The sequence below is a fragment of the Diplodia seriata genome (genome assembly GCF_021436955.1).
Source record: "Diplodia seriata strain FDS-637 chromosome Unknown scaffold_6, whole genome shotgun sequence".
In the NCBI taxonomy this organism is placed as follows: Eukaryota; Fungi; Ascomycota; class Dothideomycetes; order Botryosphaeriales; family Botryosphaeriaceae; genus Diplodia; species Diplodia seriata.
In genome coordinates, this window is record NW_027117313.1 from 1,395,364 (window position 1) to 1,409,806 (window position 14,443).

General features: G+C 31.2%; 1 protein-coding gene across 1 annotated transcript; it reads right to left on the reverse strand.

Moving 5' to 3' along the window:
• Positions 1 to 11,951: 11,951 nt before the first annotated feature.
• KRE6 (beta-glucan synthesis-associated protein) lies at positions 11,952 to 14,114 on the reverse strand (the record flags this gene model as incomplete). Its single annotated transcript, XM_066777759.1, has 5 exons — positions 11,952 to 12,529; positions 12,577 to 13,093; positions 13,142 to 13,243; positions 13,295 to 13,472; positions 13,525 to 14,114. The coding sequence occupies 5 exons, from the start codon at positions 14,112 to 14,114 to the stop codon at positions 11,952 to 11,954; spliced, it is 1,965 nt and encodes a 654-aa protein (XP_066631854.1).
• Positions 14,115 to 14,443: the final 329 nt, after the last annotated feature.

The window sequence follows — 14,443 nt, forward strand, 5'->3', positions numbered from 1 at the left end:
TCTTTAGTTAATATATAGTACGTATATTTTTAGCTATAGTATTTTTAAAATAATATCGTATTCTAGTATCTTTATAACGTTTAGATTAATTCTTTTCTTATAGTTAGCGATAGTTATTAGTACTAGCTTTATTTCGATTCTTATTTAATTATTACGAACCCTAGAATATAAGGGCTTTATAACTCTAAGGGCTAAAAGCCCGTACGGAAGAAAATACTATAAGGGCTAATAAGCTTTACGAATAGTAGAGCCGTATAAGTAGAAATTTCGTACGGAAAGAACGAGCGTAGAAAAACTTAGCGCCTACGAGACTAAGCTTAGATAGTAGCTAAAGCCTGTACGAAAAGAACGCCTATAGAAAATCTAAGAAGAATAGAAAATTATACGTAATAGAAAGACCGCGTAGAAAGTAAGGCCGTAGAGACTTAATAATCTAGTTAAATTATAGTCTCGTAAGAAATACGAGATTTAAAAAGTAGAAAATAAGCGTAAAGATACGAATATAAGTAAGATAATTATTATAACCGCTTAGTAGCGATAGAAGCCGAAAGTCGAAATCTTAAAAACTACTTAAAGCGCTAAAGTTACGTATAATCTACTAGTACCCTCTACTAAAGATATACCTTATAATGCCCTTAATAAATAGTATTAAATAATAATACCCTTAAGAAAGAGTATATTAGATTATAACTAGCTTTTTTATAGTATATAGATATACTCTCTTAGCTAGTATCTTAACCCTTTATAGTTAACTTAAAGTTCTAATTTAAACTCTATTAATTTAGAGATAACCGGCTTACTATATATCGTATAATTACGTAATACTTTTTTATCTAATTATTATTATCTCCCTCTTATCTCTTTAAGATAAACCCTTCGGTTTAATTTATCTACTAAGTAACTTCGAAGCTGTTACGAACCCTAGAATATAAGGGCTTTATAATTCTAAGGGCTAAAAGCCCGCACGGAAGAAAGTATCGTAAGGGCTAACGAGCCTTACGGGCGGTAGAGCCGCACGGTTAGAAATCCCGCACGGGAAGAACGGGCGTAGGGAAACATAGCGCCTACGAGACTAAGCTTAGATAGTAGCTAAAGCCCGTACGGGAAGAACGCCTATAGAAAACCTAGATAGGGTAGAAGACTATACGTAATAAGAAGCCCGTAGAAGAAGTAGAACCGTAGAGATATAATAATCTAGTCGGATTATAGTCTCGTAAGAAATACGGGATCTAGAAAGTAGAAAATAGGCGCGAGAGTACGAATATAGATAAGATAGTAATTACGCCCGCTTAGTAGTAACGAAGTTCGAAAGTCGAAATCTTAAAAGCTACTCGAAGCGCCGATATTACGTGCGCCCTATAAATAGATTAAAGCTAATCTATTTCTTTAATCTAATACTATAATTACCTTCGGTAATCTAGATTATAACTAGCTTTTCTATAGTATATAGATATACTCTCTTAGCTAGTATCTTAACCCTTCGTAGTTAACTTAAAGTTTTAATTTAAACCCTATTAATTTAGAGATAACCGGCTTACTATACACCGTATAATTACGTAATATCTTCTTATCTAATTATTATTATCCCTCTTTTATCTCTTTAAGGTAAACCCTTCGGTTTAATTTACCTGCTAAGTAACTCTAAAGCTTAGTAGAAGGAGCCTACCGTTATAGAAGCTTAGTAGAAGAAGCCTATCGTTATATTAATCTTTTTCGTACTAAGCGGGTAATTCGTCTATAGTTTAAAGAGAATAAGATTTATCTTTTTCTTACTAACGTAGCTAATACTTAACGACGAAGAATAGATCGATATACGTACTTTATACGCCGCTATCGATTATAGTCTAGACCTTCTTACTATAAAAGATTATCTATAAGTATAGTAGCTTAAAGAGTTCTATTTTAATAGATATAATTCTATTCGATATACGTATAATCTAGTTAAGAGATCTATTTAACGGCCTCTTTTAGAGTTTTTAACTAAAGAGCCCGTTTAGTTTTTCGATTAGACGAGATCTTCGATAGTCGTATTACTTAGTTAGTCTATTTAAAGAGTTAAGTCTCTTTAATTAATCTATTATTTTCGATTAATTTATCTTCGCTAGCGTAGAGTCTCTACTATTACTTAGTAGTAGTAGAATAAGATATTATTTTTATAGTCGAGATACTAGTATAAAGTATTTCTTTTAATAAAGATAACGCCTCGTCGTAAGAGTAATTTAGCTAAACGTATAAGATTTCGTTTATTTTATTTTTACTAGGCGTTACGTATCTTATCGCGTAGCTATCGGCTAATTTTATCTATTATTTAGTAAGAGAATTTTCTTTAAAACTACTACTACTAGCTATTCTATAGTCGTTCTTCTAGTTTTTCTTTCTAGACCCGAAACTACTAGATATCGAAACCTAGCCCTATAATAGATATTTAAGTTATCGTAGAAGTTATATCGTTAGTTTAGCGTATCTTTTTATATTATTTAAGATACTCGATAACTTAAATAAGTATAGCTATATCGTATTCGCTTTTAATATTACTAGATTTAAGAATACTATCGTAGAGTTTTCTAGTATCGCTATTTACTAAGTCGTTATTTTAAGATAGTATCTTAATAAATTTATTAATATCTTACTAGGCCCGAATATATAGTATAGCTTAAACGAGCCGAGGTTTTAAGTACTATTTTATAGCATTCTTATCGCTTTAATAAGTAATATAGTCGTCGTTATAACACGCGGTTTAGCTAAGTCTAGCGTACTTAAATATATTAAGTACTTTATATCGTCTATTAATCTTCTTAAATAGATTAATCTCTTTTAGCTAAAGTATTAAAAAGAGTTCTCGTTAAGCTTTTTAATTATTTCTAGTAGTAGCCGCGGTATTACGTATCTTCTTCTTAGAGTTATAAGAGTAGCGGTACGTTCTATTTTATTTATCGTTGTAGTAGATATATAGTTTCTTCTTAAATTATAACTTTTATTAGAGTATTTATTCTCTACGTTACGTACGTTTACTCTTTTTATTATTTCGTTTTTTATCTTTAGACTCTTATTACGCGACGTCTAGCTCTATAGCGTCGCCGTCTTCTTATATATAGCGTAAGCGCCGCGGCTAGATACTATTAGCTTTATAAAGTTTCTTATTAAACTAGCGCTCGTTACGCCGTTAGTTTATATTCTAGGCTAGTTTAATAAGTTTAAATAGATCTTTAAATCTATTCTTATAGACTATAGTATTCTTAATTTTCTCTTTTAGTTCTTAGTAGTAGAATGTTTATAAGGTTACGTTAAAATATTATTCGGCGAAAAGATAAACCGCATCTTAGAATTAAGTAATATAGTTCTAAATAGATTCTTTTTATTTAAGGTTTATTAGAATACGCGTAGCTAGGCGAGCTTTATTTAAGCTAATAAACGCTTTTTTAAGGGCTTTTATAAAGACTTAGTAGCTAGTAAAAAGCTTAATCGTAACTTTACTTTAATTTATATAGGGTTTTTCTTAGTAGTTTTTTTTATACGAACGAAACTATTACTTAATAAAGTCGCGTAGAAAGATATTAGCGTAAAGTATCTTCTTTATCTTATTAATAAATTATCTATAAAAGAAGTAGATATAGTTATTAAGCTAGATAATAAACTCTTACGTCTTCTTACGATTTTCTTAATATAAGTTAGATTTTAGAATCTTAACTATAGTAGCGGGTATTATTATAGGTCTTTTAATTACTATATTCGTAGGTGCGACTAAAGGCGCGGATTAGTATTATTAAGCTTTAAGCTCTCTTTTAAGTTAAGTATTCTCTTCGCTTTATTCGTAGAATTAGTTTTAAAGCTATTTAAGCCTACTCTAAATATTATTAATTATCTAGAATAGATTCGCTATCGTAGGCTATTAGAGGTTCTTACTTATAAGAACGTCTATATTACTACTTTATTAGTAATTTTTATACTAAGAATACTTTTCTATTTTTAAAATTAACTATCTTTTTTCTCTTATAAGAATAGTAGTTAAAGTATAACGATAGGTTTCTTCTACTAAGCTTTAGAGTCGCTTAGTAGATAGATTAAACCGAAGGGTTTATCTTAAAGAGATAAGAGAGAGATAATAATAATTAGATAAGAGAGTATTATATAATTATACGATATATAGTAAGCCGATTATCTCTAAATTAATAGAGTTTAAATTAGAACTTTAAGTTAACTATAAAGAATTAAGATACTAGCTAAGAGAGTATATCTATATACTATAAAAAAGCTAGTTATAATCTAGTATTTAGTAATTTAGTTATGCTAAGACGAATAAACGTCTAAACTTTATTAGTTTAGTAGTTTAGCGTGCTAAGCCTTACTAAACTAGTAAACTAGTTATTTAGTAGACCGCACGTAACCTTAGCGCTTTAGATAGCTTTTAAGATTTTAACTTTCGGCTATCGCTACTAAGCGAACGTAATTACTATTTTACTTACGTTTATATTCTTACGCCTATTTTCTACTTTATAGTTCCCGTATTTCTTACGAAACTATAATCTAACTAGATTATCGAGTCTTTACGGCCTTACTTTTTATACGGTCTTTTCGTTACGTATAGTCTTCTACTTTTTTAGATCTCTTATAAGCGTTCTTTTTATATAGGCTTTTAGCTACTATCTAAGCTTAGTCTTATAGGCGCTAAGTTTTCTCGCGCCTATTTCTTTCGTATAAAATTTCTACTCGTATAGCTCTATCGCTCGTAAGGCTCGTTAGCCCTTATAGTACTTTCTTTCGTACGGGCTTTTAGCCCTTAGAATTATAAAGCCCTTATATTCTAAGGTTCGTAATAGTATTTCGATAAATATTATTTATCTAAATACCCTACTTTATAATATATTTATCTAAATACCTAGTTTCGCCTATTTTATAATTTATAAGAAAATGCATAAAAAGTTATACTTAAAAGTAGAGTATTTAGGTAAATTTTATAAAAACTAGGTATTTAGATAAGGGTATAGGTATTTTAGAAATTATTTTCGAAAAACTAGATATTTTAGTAATTTACCGATATTTAATACTAGTTCTTTCTCTTCTTTACGCTTAAAAATTGTATAATTAGCTTCGATTAACGCTTTATTAATAAAGCGTAAAAATCTAAGCTAGAATCGCTTATTTTTAGGGCTAGCGTAAATTTCTTAGGTAATTAGAAGAATCTAGTTATTAGAATCGAGTATAGAAGCTACTAGTAAATAACTAGAAGCTTTTACTTTTATATACGTAGTATTAATCGAAATAAAATTTTAATTATTAATAATAGCTACTACGCAAGTAGTATTAGAAGTAATAAAAGTATATCTAAATAATTAATTAGTATATTTACTTAATACATATATAATATATTACTTACTAAAATGCTTTACTCTCTTTATTACGTAAAAATCGCGTAAAACCGCCTCTATTACCGTAATTTTATCGAATTTTATAAAGATAGAGCTATTTAGTAATAAATAAATTAGTTTTAATAGCTAATTTTATAAATAAACTTATTTAAATTCGACGAATTATCTTTAATTTAGTATTAAACGCCTTAATTTTCGTCTATTTATAAATTCGCCATGTCTACTAATAGTTAATATTAATCTTATAGTTAATACGCTTAAGGATACGTATTAAATTTAGCTAAATTTAGAGTTCTTTCTTAATTATATTACGTTAGTAGTTAATTAGAACGCGTATAGAACGTTAATATCGCTAATTTTTATATATTTACGTAGAAAAATACGTATAAGGCTTAAGTTTCTTAATAATTATATCGTCTAAATAGAATATATTAGTAAAATTTAAATTAATTATAATTAAGATAATTATAAAGAATTAAAAATAAAGAAAAATAGTAAAATTACTTATCTTTCTTCTATTTAATTTAAAGTAGAAATTTATATCTAGCTAGTTTATATTTCTAATATATACGCGTTTTATTAGCTCTTTTTAATACGTAAGATTCGTATCGCTATACTAGATATAATCTAGTAGTATCTTATATAGCTTTTTAGTCGAAATAGATTACGCTAACTTTAAAGAGTTAAGAATCTACTATAGTAGTAGATTTCTACTATTTTTACCTATATAGAACTACTCTATTATATAGATTTAGAAAAGGGGCTAAAAAAAAGCTAAAAAAAGGCTAAAAAGAGGCTAAAAAGAGGCTAAAAAGAGGCTAAAAAGAGACTAAAATACGCGATTAATTTTAAAAAAGAGTCTAGAATACGCCATTAATTTAAAAAAAAAACTAGATATTTCGATAAATATTATTTATCTAAATACTCTACTTTATAATATATTTATCTACATATCTAGTTTCGCCCGTTTTATAATTTATAAGAAAATATATAAAAAGTTATGCTTAAAAGTAGAGTATTTAGATAAATTTTATAAAAACTAGATATTTAGATAAGAATATAGGTATTTTAGAAATTATTTTCGAAAAACTAGGTATTTTAGTAATTTGCCGTTAATTATAATTAAAGTAATTTAAAAGAATTAAAAAGAGAAAAAAATAATAAAATTACTTATCTTTTTTTTATTTAATTTAAAGTAAAAATTCGTATCTAGCTAGTTTATATTTTTAATATATACGCGTTTTATTAGCTCTTTTTAATATATAAGATTCGTATTACTATACTAGATATAATCTAGTAGTATCTTATATAGCTTTTTAGTTAAAATAGATTACGCTAACTTTAAAAAGTTAAGAATTTACTATAATAATAGATTTCTATTACGGCAAATTACTAAAATACCTAGTTTTTTAAAAATTATTTCTAAAATATCTATATTCTTATCTAAATATCTAGTTTTTATAAAATTTACCTAAATACTCTACTTTTAAGTATAACTTTTTATATATTTTCTTATAAATTATAAAACGGGCGAAACTAGGTATTTAGATAAATATATTATAAAGTAAAGTATTTAGATAAATAACATTTATTAAAATATCTAGTTTTTTTTTAAATTAATAGCGCATTCTAGACTTTTTTTTAAAATTAATCGCGTATTTTAGCCTCTTTTTAGCCCCTTTTCTAAATCTATATAATAAAATAGTTCTATATAGATAAAAATAGTAGAAATCTACTACTATAGTAGATTCTTAACTCTTTAAAGTTAGCGTAATCTATTTCGACTAAAAAGCTATACGAGATACTACTAGATTATATCTAGTATAGCGATACGAATCTTACGTATTAAAAAGAGCTAATAAAACGCGTACGTATTAAAAATATAAACTAGCTAAATACGAATTTCTACTTTAAATTAAATAGAAGAAAGATAAGTAATTTTACTATTTTTTTCTCTTTTTAATTCTTTATAATTACTCTAATTATAATTAATTTAAATTTTACTATTTTTTTCTATTTTAAAATTCTTTATAATTACCCTAATTATAATTAATTTAAATTTTACTAATATATTCTATTTAGGCGATGTAATTATTAAGAAACTTAAGTCTTATACGTATTTTTCTACGTAAATATACGAAAATTAGCGATATTAACGTTTTATATACGTTCTAATCGACTACTAACGTAATATAATTAAGAAAGAATCTTAAATTTAACTAAATTTAATACGCACCCTCGAGCGTATTAACTATAGGGTTAATATTAACTATTAGTAGACATAGCGAATTCGTAAATAGGCGAAAATCGAGGCGTTTAGTACTAAATTAGAGATAATTCGTCGAATTTAGATAAGTTTTTAATAATATTTCTAAAATTAGCTATTAAAACTAATTTATTTATTACTAAATAGCCCTATCTTCGTAAAATTCGATAAAATTACGATAATAAAGGCGGTTTTACGCGATTTTCGCGTAATAAAGAAAGTAGAGCATTTTAGTAAGTAATATATTATATATATATTAAGTAAATAAACTAATTTATTTATTATTTAGATACGCTTTTATTACTTCTAATACTACTTACGTAGCAGCTATTATTAATAATCGAAATTTTATTTCGATTAATACTACGTATATAAAAGTAGAAGCTTCTAGTTATTTACTAGTAGCTTCTATACTTAATTCTAATAACTAGATTCTTTTAATTGCCTAGAGAATTTACGCTAGCCCTAAAAATAAGCGATTCTAGCTTAGATTTTTACGCTTTATTAATAAAGCGTTAATAAAAGCTAATCGTACGATTTTTAAGCGCGAAGAAGAAGAGAAAGGATTAGTACTAAATACGCTAAGATTCGCTTTTATAAGCGATCGTAGTATAGATTTATTATCTATAATTTTCTAGCTATTTTCGCTGGCTTATAATTATTATTATAGCTAGTATTTAGCTAAAAACGTTAGTAAAGAATATAGTTATTCGATTACGTAGTAATTTTAATAGGTAAGTTCTATTTTACTATTTTATTCTATTTAATTAGAGCCTAAATAGCTTAATTAATTAAGAATATTTTAGTAATTTAAGCTAATTAAATTTTAGCTAGTGTATATTATAAATAAATTCGAATTTTAGTAAAAACTTAACGTAATTTAAGTACTAAATGCTCGAGAAGTAGAGTATATTAATTAAATATCGTACGATTAATAGATAAAATACGTAATTCTAGTAAGAAACTATTTTAGATACGGCTAAACAACGTTAAATATCTTAGAATTTATAAATTCTTTATAGTTACTATATAGAAAATAGTATATTCTACTTATATTAGAGAGTATTTAGAATTTTACTATATAAAAATTCGTTTAAAATAGTAAAAACGCATAGAATTTCTACTAATAAACTAGATATAGGCGAAATTTTAAGTAGAATTGCTAAAAGTAAGTAAATTACTAAAATATTCTAAATTAAATTTAAACTAATTAATTAATTTAGTTACGTATCTAGCGAATAGTAATTTCTAATTATAAACGCGGCCTAGGCATAGTTTTAAAAGAACGCGTATAATTTATTATAAATCTCGAAGATAAGACGTATTTCTATCTTAATTTTTAAGATTTTCGAATTTTCTACCGCTACGCGTACGCGCTAATTATTTAATTTAAGTATAATACTTTAGAATACGCTAGAGAAGTATATTCTACTAAAAATTACTAAGTTTTCTATAATAATTCTTAGTATTTAAAGCCTTTTATAGTAAATTTCTTCGCTTTAGATAGCGATACCTGCTTAATTATAGAGAAAATACGCTAAAAGAGGCGTAGAAGACCTCGTAAAAACGAGCGTAGACGACGCCTAACTACGTAGTAGTAATTACGCTAGGCGTAGTAGAGAGAAGACTAAAAAAACGTAATTTACGGGCCTTATATAATTCTTCGCCGTAATTAGCTCGTTTAGTAAAGAGAAAATCGCGAGAATTTATAAGAAAATTACGAAAATTCGTAAGAATTAAGCTAATCTAGTAAAGATTTAAGTAAATTTAAGGAATTTTCTTTTAATTCTAAGAAAGAATTAGTAGAATTCGACCTAGAAAATATAAATTTATAAGAATCTAACGAATCTAGCGAATCTACTATAGAGAATAAGAAAGATTTAGAAGAAAATAGTTCTAGTAGCCCTTAAGAAATCTAGAAACACGCGAATTTATAGTAATCTAGCGAATTTACTATAGAAAACGTAGTAGAATTAGTAGAATTCGATCTACTAGGCAACGAAAATCTATAAGAAACTAGCCTAAACAGCGAATCTACTATAGAAAATAAGAAAGAATTAGTAGAAAATAGGTCTAGCAGCCCTTAGGAAACCTAGAAACACGCGAATCTATAGAAATCTAGTAAATCTACTATAGAGAATAAGAAAAATTTAGTAAAAAATAGGTTTAGCAGCCCTTAGAGAATTTAGAGGTACGTAAATTTATAGAAATCTAGCGAATCTAGCGAATCTACTATAGAGAATAAGAAAGAATTAGAAGAAAATAGACCTAGCAGCCCTTAAAAAATCTAGAAACACGTAAATTCGTAGAAATCCGACAAATCTACTATAGAGAATAAGAAAGAATTAGAAGAAAATACTCTCTCTAGCTTAATTTTAAGCTAGAATCTAGATTCTAGCTTATAAAGCGACGAATTTAAGCTAGATTTTACGCTAGTTTCGCGTAATTTAAAGCGTTCTGCGCCGAGAATACGCGAAAGTATAAAAAGAAAGATACTTCGCCTTATAGAAATAGATAAAATTACTAAAAATAAAGATAAACTTACGTAGAATTTTATTTTAAAGGCGTTTAGTATTTATTCTACTTTATTTTCTTATAAAATACTAAAAGATTCTAAAAAAACTTATAAAGAATAGCTTAAATAGAAAATAAAAAATACGTTAATTTTAAAATTAATTTTCTCTTAAACGATAGAAGATATTAGAAAAATTCTTATATACTATTAAAATATAGTATATAAAGTACTTAAATTAAACGTTTTACGTTTTTCTATAAAGAAACGAAGATAGAATAATTTTTTAAAAAAATCGAGTATTTCGATAAAAATAATTTATCTAAATATTCTACTTTATATTTTATTTATCTAAATATTCGGTTTTTTATAAATTACGAATTTTACTTTATATAAGGTCTATTATTTATCTAGATACCTAGATAGGTATTTAAATAAGAGTATAAATATTTTAGAAATTATTTTTAAAAAACTAGGTATTTTAGTAATTTACCGTTTCTATTATTTTTATCTATATAGAACTACTCTATTATATAGATTTAAAAAAGAGGCTAAAAAGAGGCTAAAAAGAGACTAAAATACGCTATTAATTTAAAAAAAAATAAAGTATTTAAAAAAAAATAAAGTATTTAAATAAATAATATTTATCTAAATATTCTACTTTATAATATATTTATTTAAATATCTAGTTTCGCCCGTTTTATAATTTATAAGAAAATATATAAAAAGTTATACTTAAAAGTAGAGTATTTAAATAAATTTTATAAAAACTAAGTATTTAGATAAGAATATAGATATTTTAGATATTATTTTTAAAAAACTAAATATTTTAGTAATTTAGTAATATATTTATTTAAATATCTAGTTTTACTTATTTTATAATTTATAAGAAAATATATAAAAAGTTATATTTAAAAGTAAAATATTTAAATAAGTTTTATAAAAACTAGATATTTAGATAAAAGTATAAATATTTTAAAAATTATTTTTAAAAAACTAAATATTTTAGTAATTTACTAATTTAGCTACGCGGCTTCTCTACTTATTTTAACTACTAGTAGCGACGAGCGAATACTACTAGTAGTAAATACTTTTACTAGCGAATAAATATCGCTAGTAGTAGATAGCGAATACCGCTAGTAGCGAAGTAAAATAAAGTAAAAATAGTATACGCTAGCTACGTTACTTTTACTACTAATCTTTAACTCTTTATTATAACTTAAGTAATAGGCGTATCTATTAATACGTAGCTAAAGTATTATAAAGATAAAACTTTTTCGCTAAAAGTTTCTTTAATAAAATTCGTTTAGTCGATTTATTAATAGTATATATTATTACTAGTAGCGAGCAAGCGAATACTACTAACTATTAATAGCGAGTAGCGAATACCGCTAGCTATCTAGCTACGCGTTTCGCTAAAGGCCTCTTTAATAAATTTAGCCTGGCTAATCTATTATTAGTATATATAAAGTAGTAGTAAAGTAATTTTATTAGAACTAATAATAATCGTTTATACGTAAAAAAGGGTATTTTAATACTAAGAAGTATTATAAGAAGTAAACGTAAGGCTTCGACGTGGCGATAGCCGAAGCGGATAGAAAACCCCCCGAGACTATAATACTACCCAAACAGAAAGAAAAGGCCTGCCCTACTGACTCCGAGTTTCATGCATACATAAGCTGGTCTCTCGCTTTGAATCAAGTAGTTGCAGATCAACGCCAGCGAGGAAAAAGTCTACAAGAGCCGTAACATCCAATGTCCTTGGAAAATCCCAGTGTACTCTCATAAGCTCTTACTGGATTTACACTCATGTACGAGGGAGTTCTCCGGCCAATCGTAATCCGTTTGATGCCTGATAGCTTGTTAGTAGCCATCGGATGATAAGAAAGGAGATAGAATCATACCATCTGGTCAGGTTGATGTTGCTATACGGCTCTGGATGACTTGCAATGTAATCTGTGGTGGGGTAACCAGGAGGGTCACACGTCATGAGTTCGTTATCCTCGTCCTGGTATATGCGGATGTAATCGATCCTCATGGTCGCCGGTAGCGTGGAAGCGATACCAGTCAGATTGATGGCTGAGAAGCTATCGGACATGCCAAAGTTGATGATGAGGGACATGGGCTCCTCCGGAATAACTCTTTGAGCAACATTGCCGTTGGGACCAATCGCTCGAGCGTCGAGTGTCCACATGGGCTCATCGCCGACGAACCATGTAACGAAACCGGAATCGCCGGGAGTGTAGTCGAAAGCGTACTTCTGGTAGGCGTTGCCGTCGTACCAATCGTTGTTTAGGTTGGAAAGGCCAGAAATAGCCTGTTGGTACGGGCCTCCAGCATAGGAGTTGATCTCGGTGATGGAGTGGTCATAGACCTCGAAGAAATCTGCTGCTGTTAGTATGTGTAAACCGGGCGACCAGTGGCAGACATACCATAGTCTGGCTGATACCAAATATCAAATGGCGCCAACTGGCAACTCTGCGAAACAACACCAATGTAGTCACCCGAGGCCAGAGGCGCGTTACTTGCTTCGATGACATCGATTTCAGGTGCAGATCTCGATTTTCCCTGGTTCGGGTGGTCTTCTCCGTCACAGGTGCAAGCGGGCAACCTCATTCCCGGAAGGTAGTTGATGCCGTCCGTCGAACTCTGGTTGGCAGTGATGCCAGCGTCACAGGTGTCAGAGTAGCTGTATGGCCACATGCCGTCGGTTGTTGCAGCATATCCCGGTCTGCCCAAGTTACCCATGGCCCAGAAGCCTGGCCAGAAACCGACGGTGTCTCCTCGTCCGGGAAGGGAAATGGACGCTTCGAGATGACCGCCTTTGAAGCAGAGCTTGTTCCACGACTGGAGCATACCAGACCGATACTCCAAATCGTGATTTGCAAAAGCCTCGAAGCGTATGTTGAGTGTACCATCCTTTGTGGTCACTGCATCGGGATCGTAATACTGCAGGCTGTCAGCTTGCGCGCAAAAATGGAGGTGATCGCGACGAACCTCAAGATCCTGTGTCACTCCATACCACAAATCAACAGCCTGAAAATAGGGATCATCCTTGTCGTAAAAGGTCCGGCCATCGGTATTGAACTCGTCCGAGAACTGCGACTGTGGTCAGACGGCGAGATTGCAATGAGGGCAATGCATCCATACCACAAGAACTTGCTTCTTGCCTGAATAATGGGATTTGCGAGACTTGACGTTGTCGGGCGTGTCGGGATCAATCAAGCCGTGCCGGATATTCTTCAGCAGGTCTTGTTCGACGTCGATGCAGTTGGGATCCTTTGCGCAAGCATTCCCGGTGGGGTCGATAAGCTTCTGGGCAAAGGTGCTGCGAAAAGCGTTAGCCTAGAAGGGCCAATGATGCAATCTCAGCCACGTACAGGATGGGATAGCCGATGAAGAGCACCAGTAGGCCAAGGGAGAGCAAAGCGAGACCGCCGAGATTGAGCATGCCGCGCTTATTCCATATGTTACAGTCGCGAGGCTCTTTGTCGGCCGGGTCCGGCTCGTGTAGCCAGTCATCCTTCTCAACGTCCTCGGGAAACAGCAGGAGACCGGCAGAGGGTGTGATGTTGTACTTTTCCCCAACAGTCTGAGTGTTGAGGTTCGAATCGTCGTCGCTACCAGCTCTGGACGGCGCTCTCGAGTCTTCAAAGGGCGAATAGAAAGGGCCGTGACTTTCACCCGACTCGGAGCTCCAGCTGGTCCTCCGCGACGAGTAACCGGGCGAGTCTTCGTCGCGGAATCTTCGCGTGCGCGAAGGGCGCGGCGGGATGAGGAACTCTGCGGACTCTTGGACAGCGCTAGGTTGGGTGTATACAGGTCGCGTATCGAGGGTCAAGGAGCGCGACGAGTCCTGGCGCGACGTGCCTGGGCGCTCGGCGGGAGCATCGTTGACAATGTCGGTGGTGCTGGAGTTGAGGCGGATGTGCGGCGGCGCATTCTGCGCAGGTGAACCCGGTGGGGACATGGAAGCGAGCGTGGTGGGCGCAAGGCCAGGCGAGCGGTGATGGACGACGGGGCGCGCTTGTCAGTGTTGGCGGTTTGCGGTCGCTGGCAGGAAGCGCGCAGGGGACGGCTGAGGCGCTCGAATTATTTCCTGGGCCGAAAGGGGCGGTTGCTGGGTTGTTGGAGGGATGGAGCAGGGTCTACTGGGCTTGTTGATCAAGAGCAGGGCAGAGGGCGAATAGCGACTGGTAGCGCAGCTGGATCTAAGATCTCCGGCGGCGCAGGCGACCAGCAGCGGCACATTCCCCTGGCTCAACGCGAACAAATCAGGCCGACCAGGCAGTACGACAT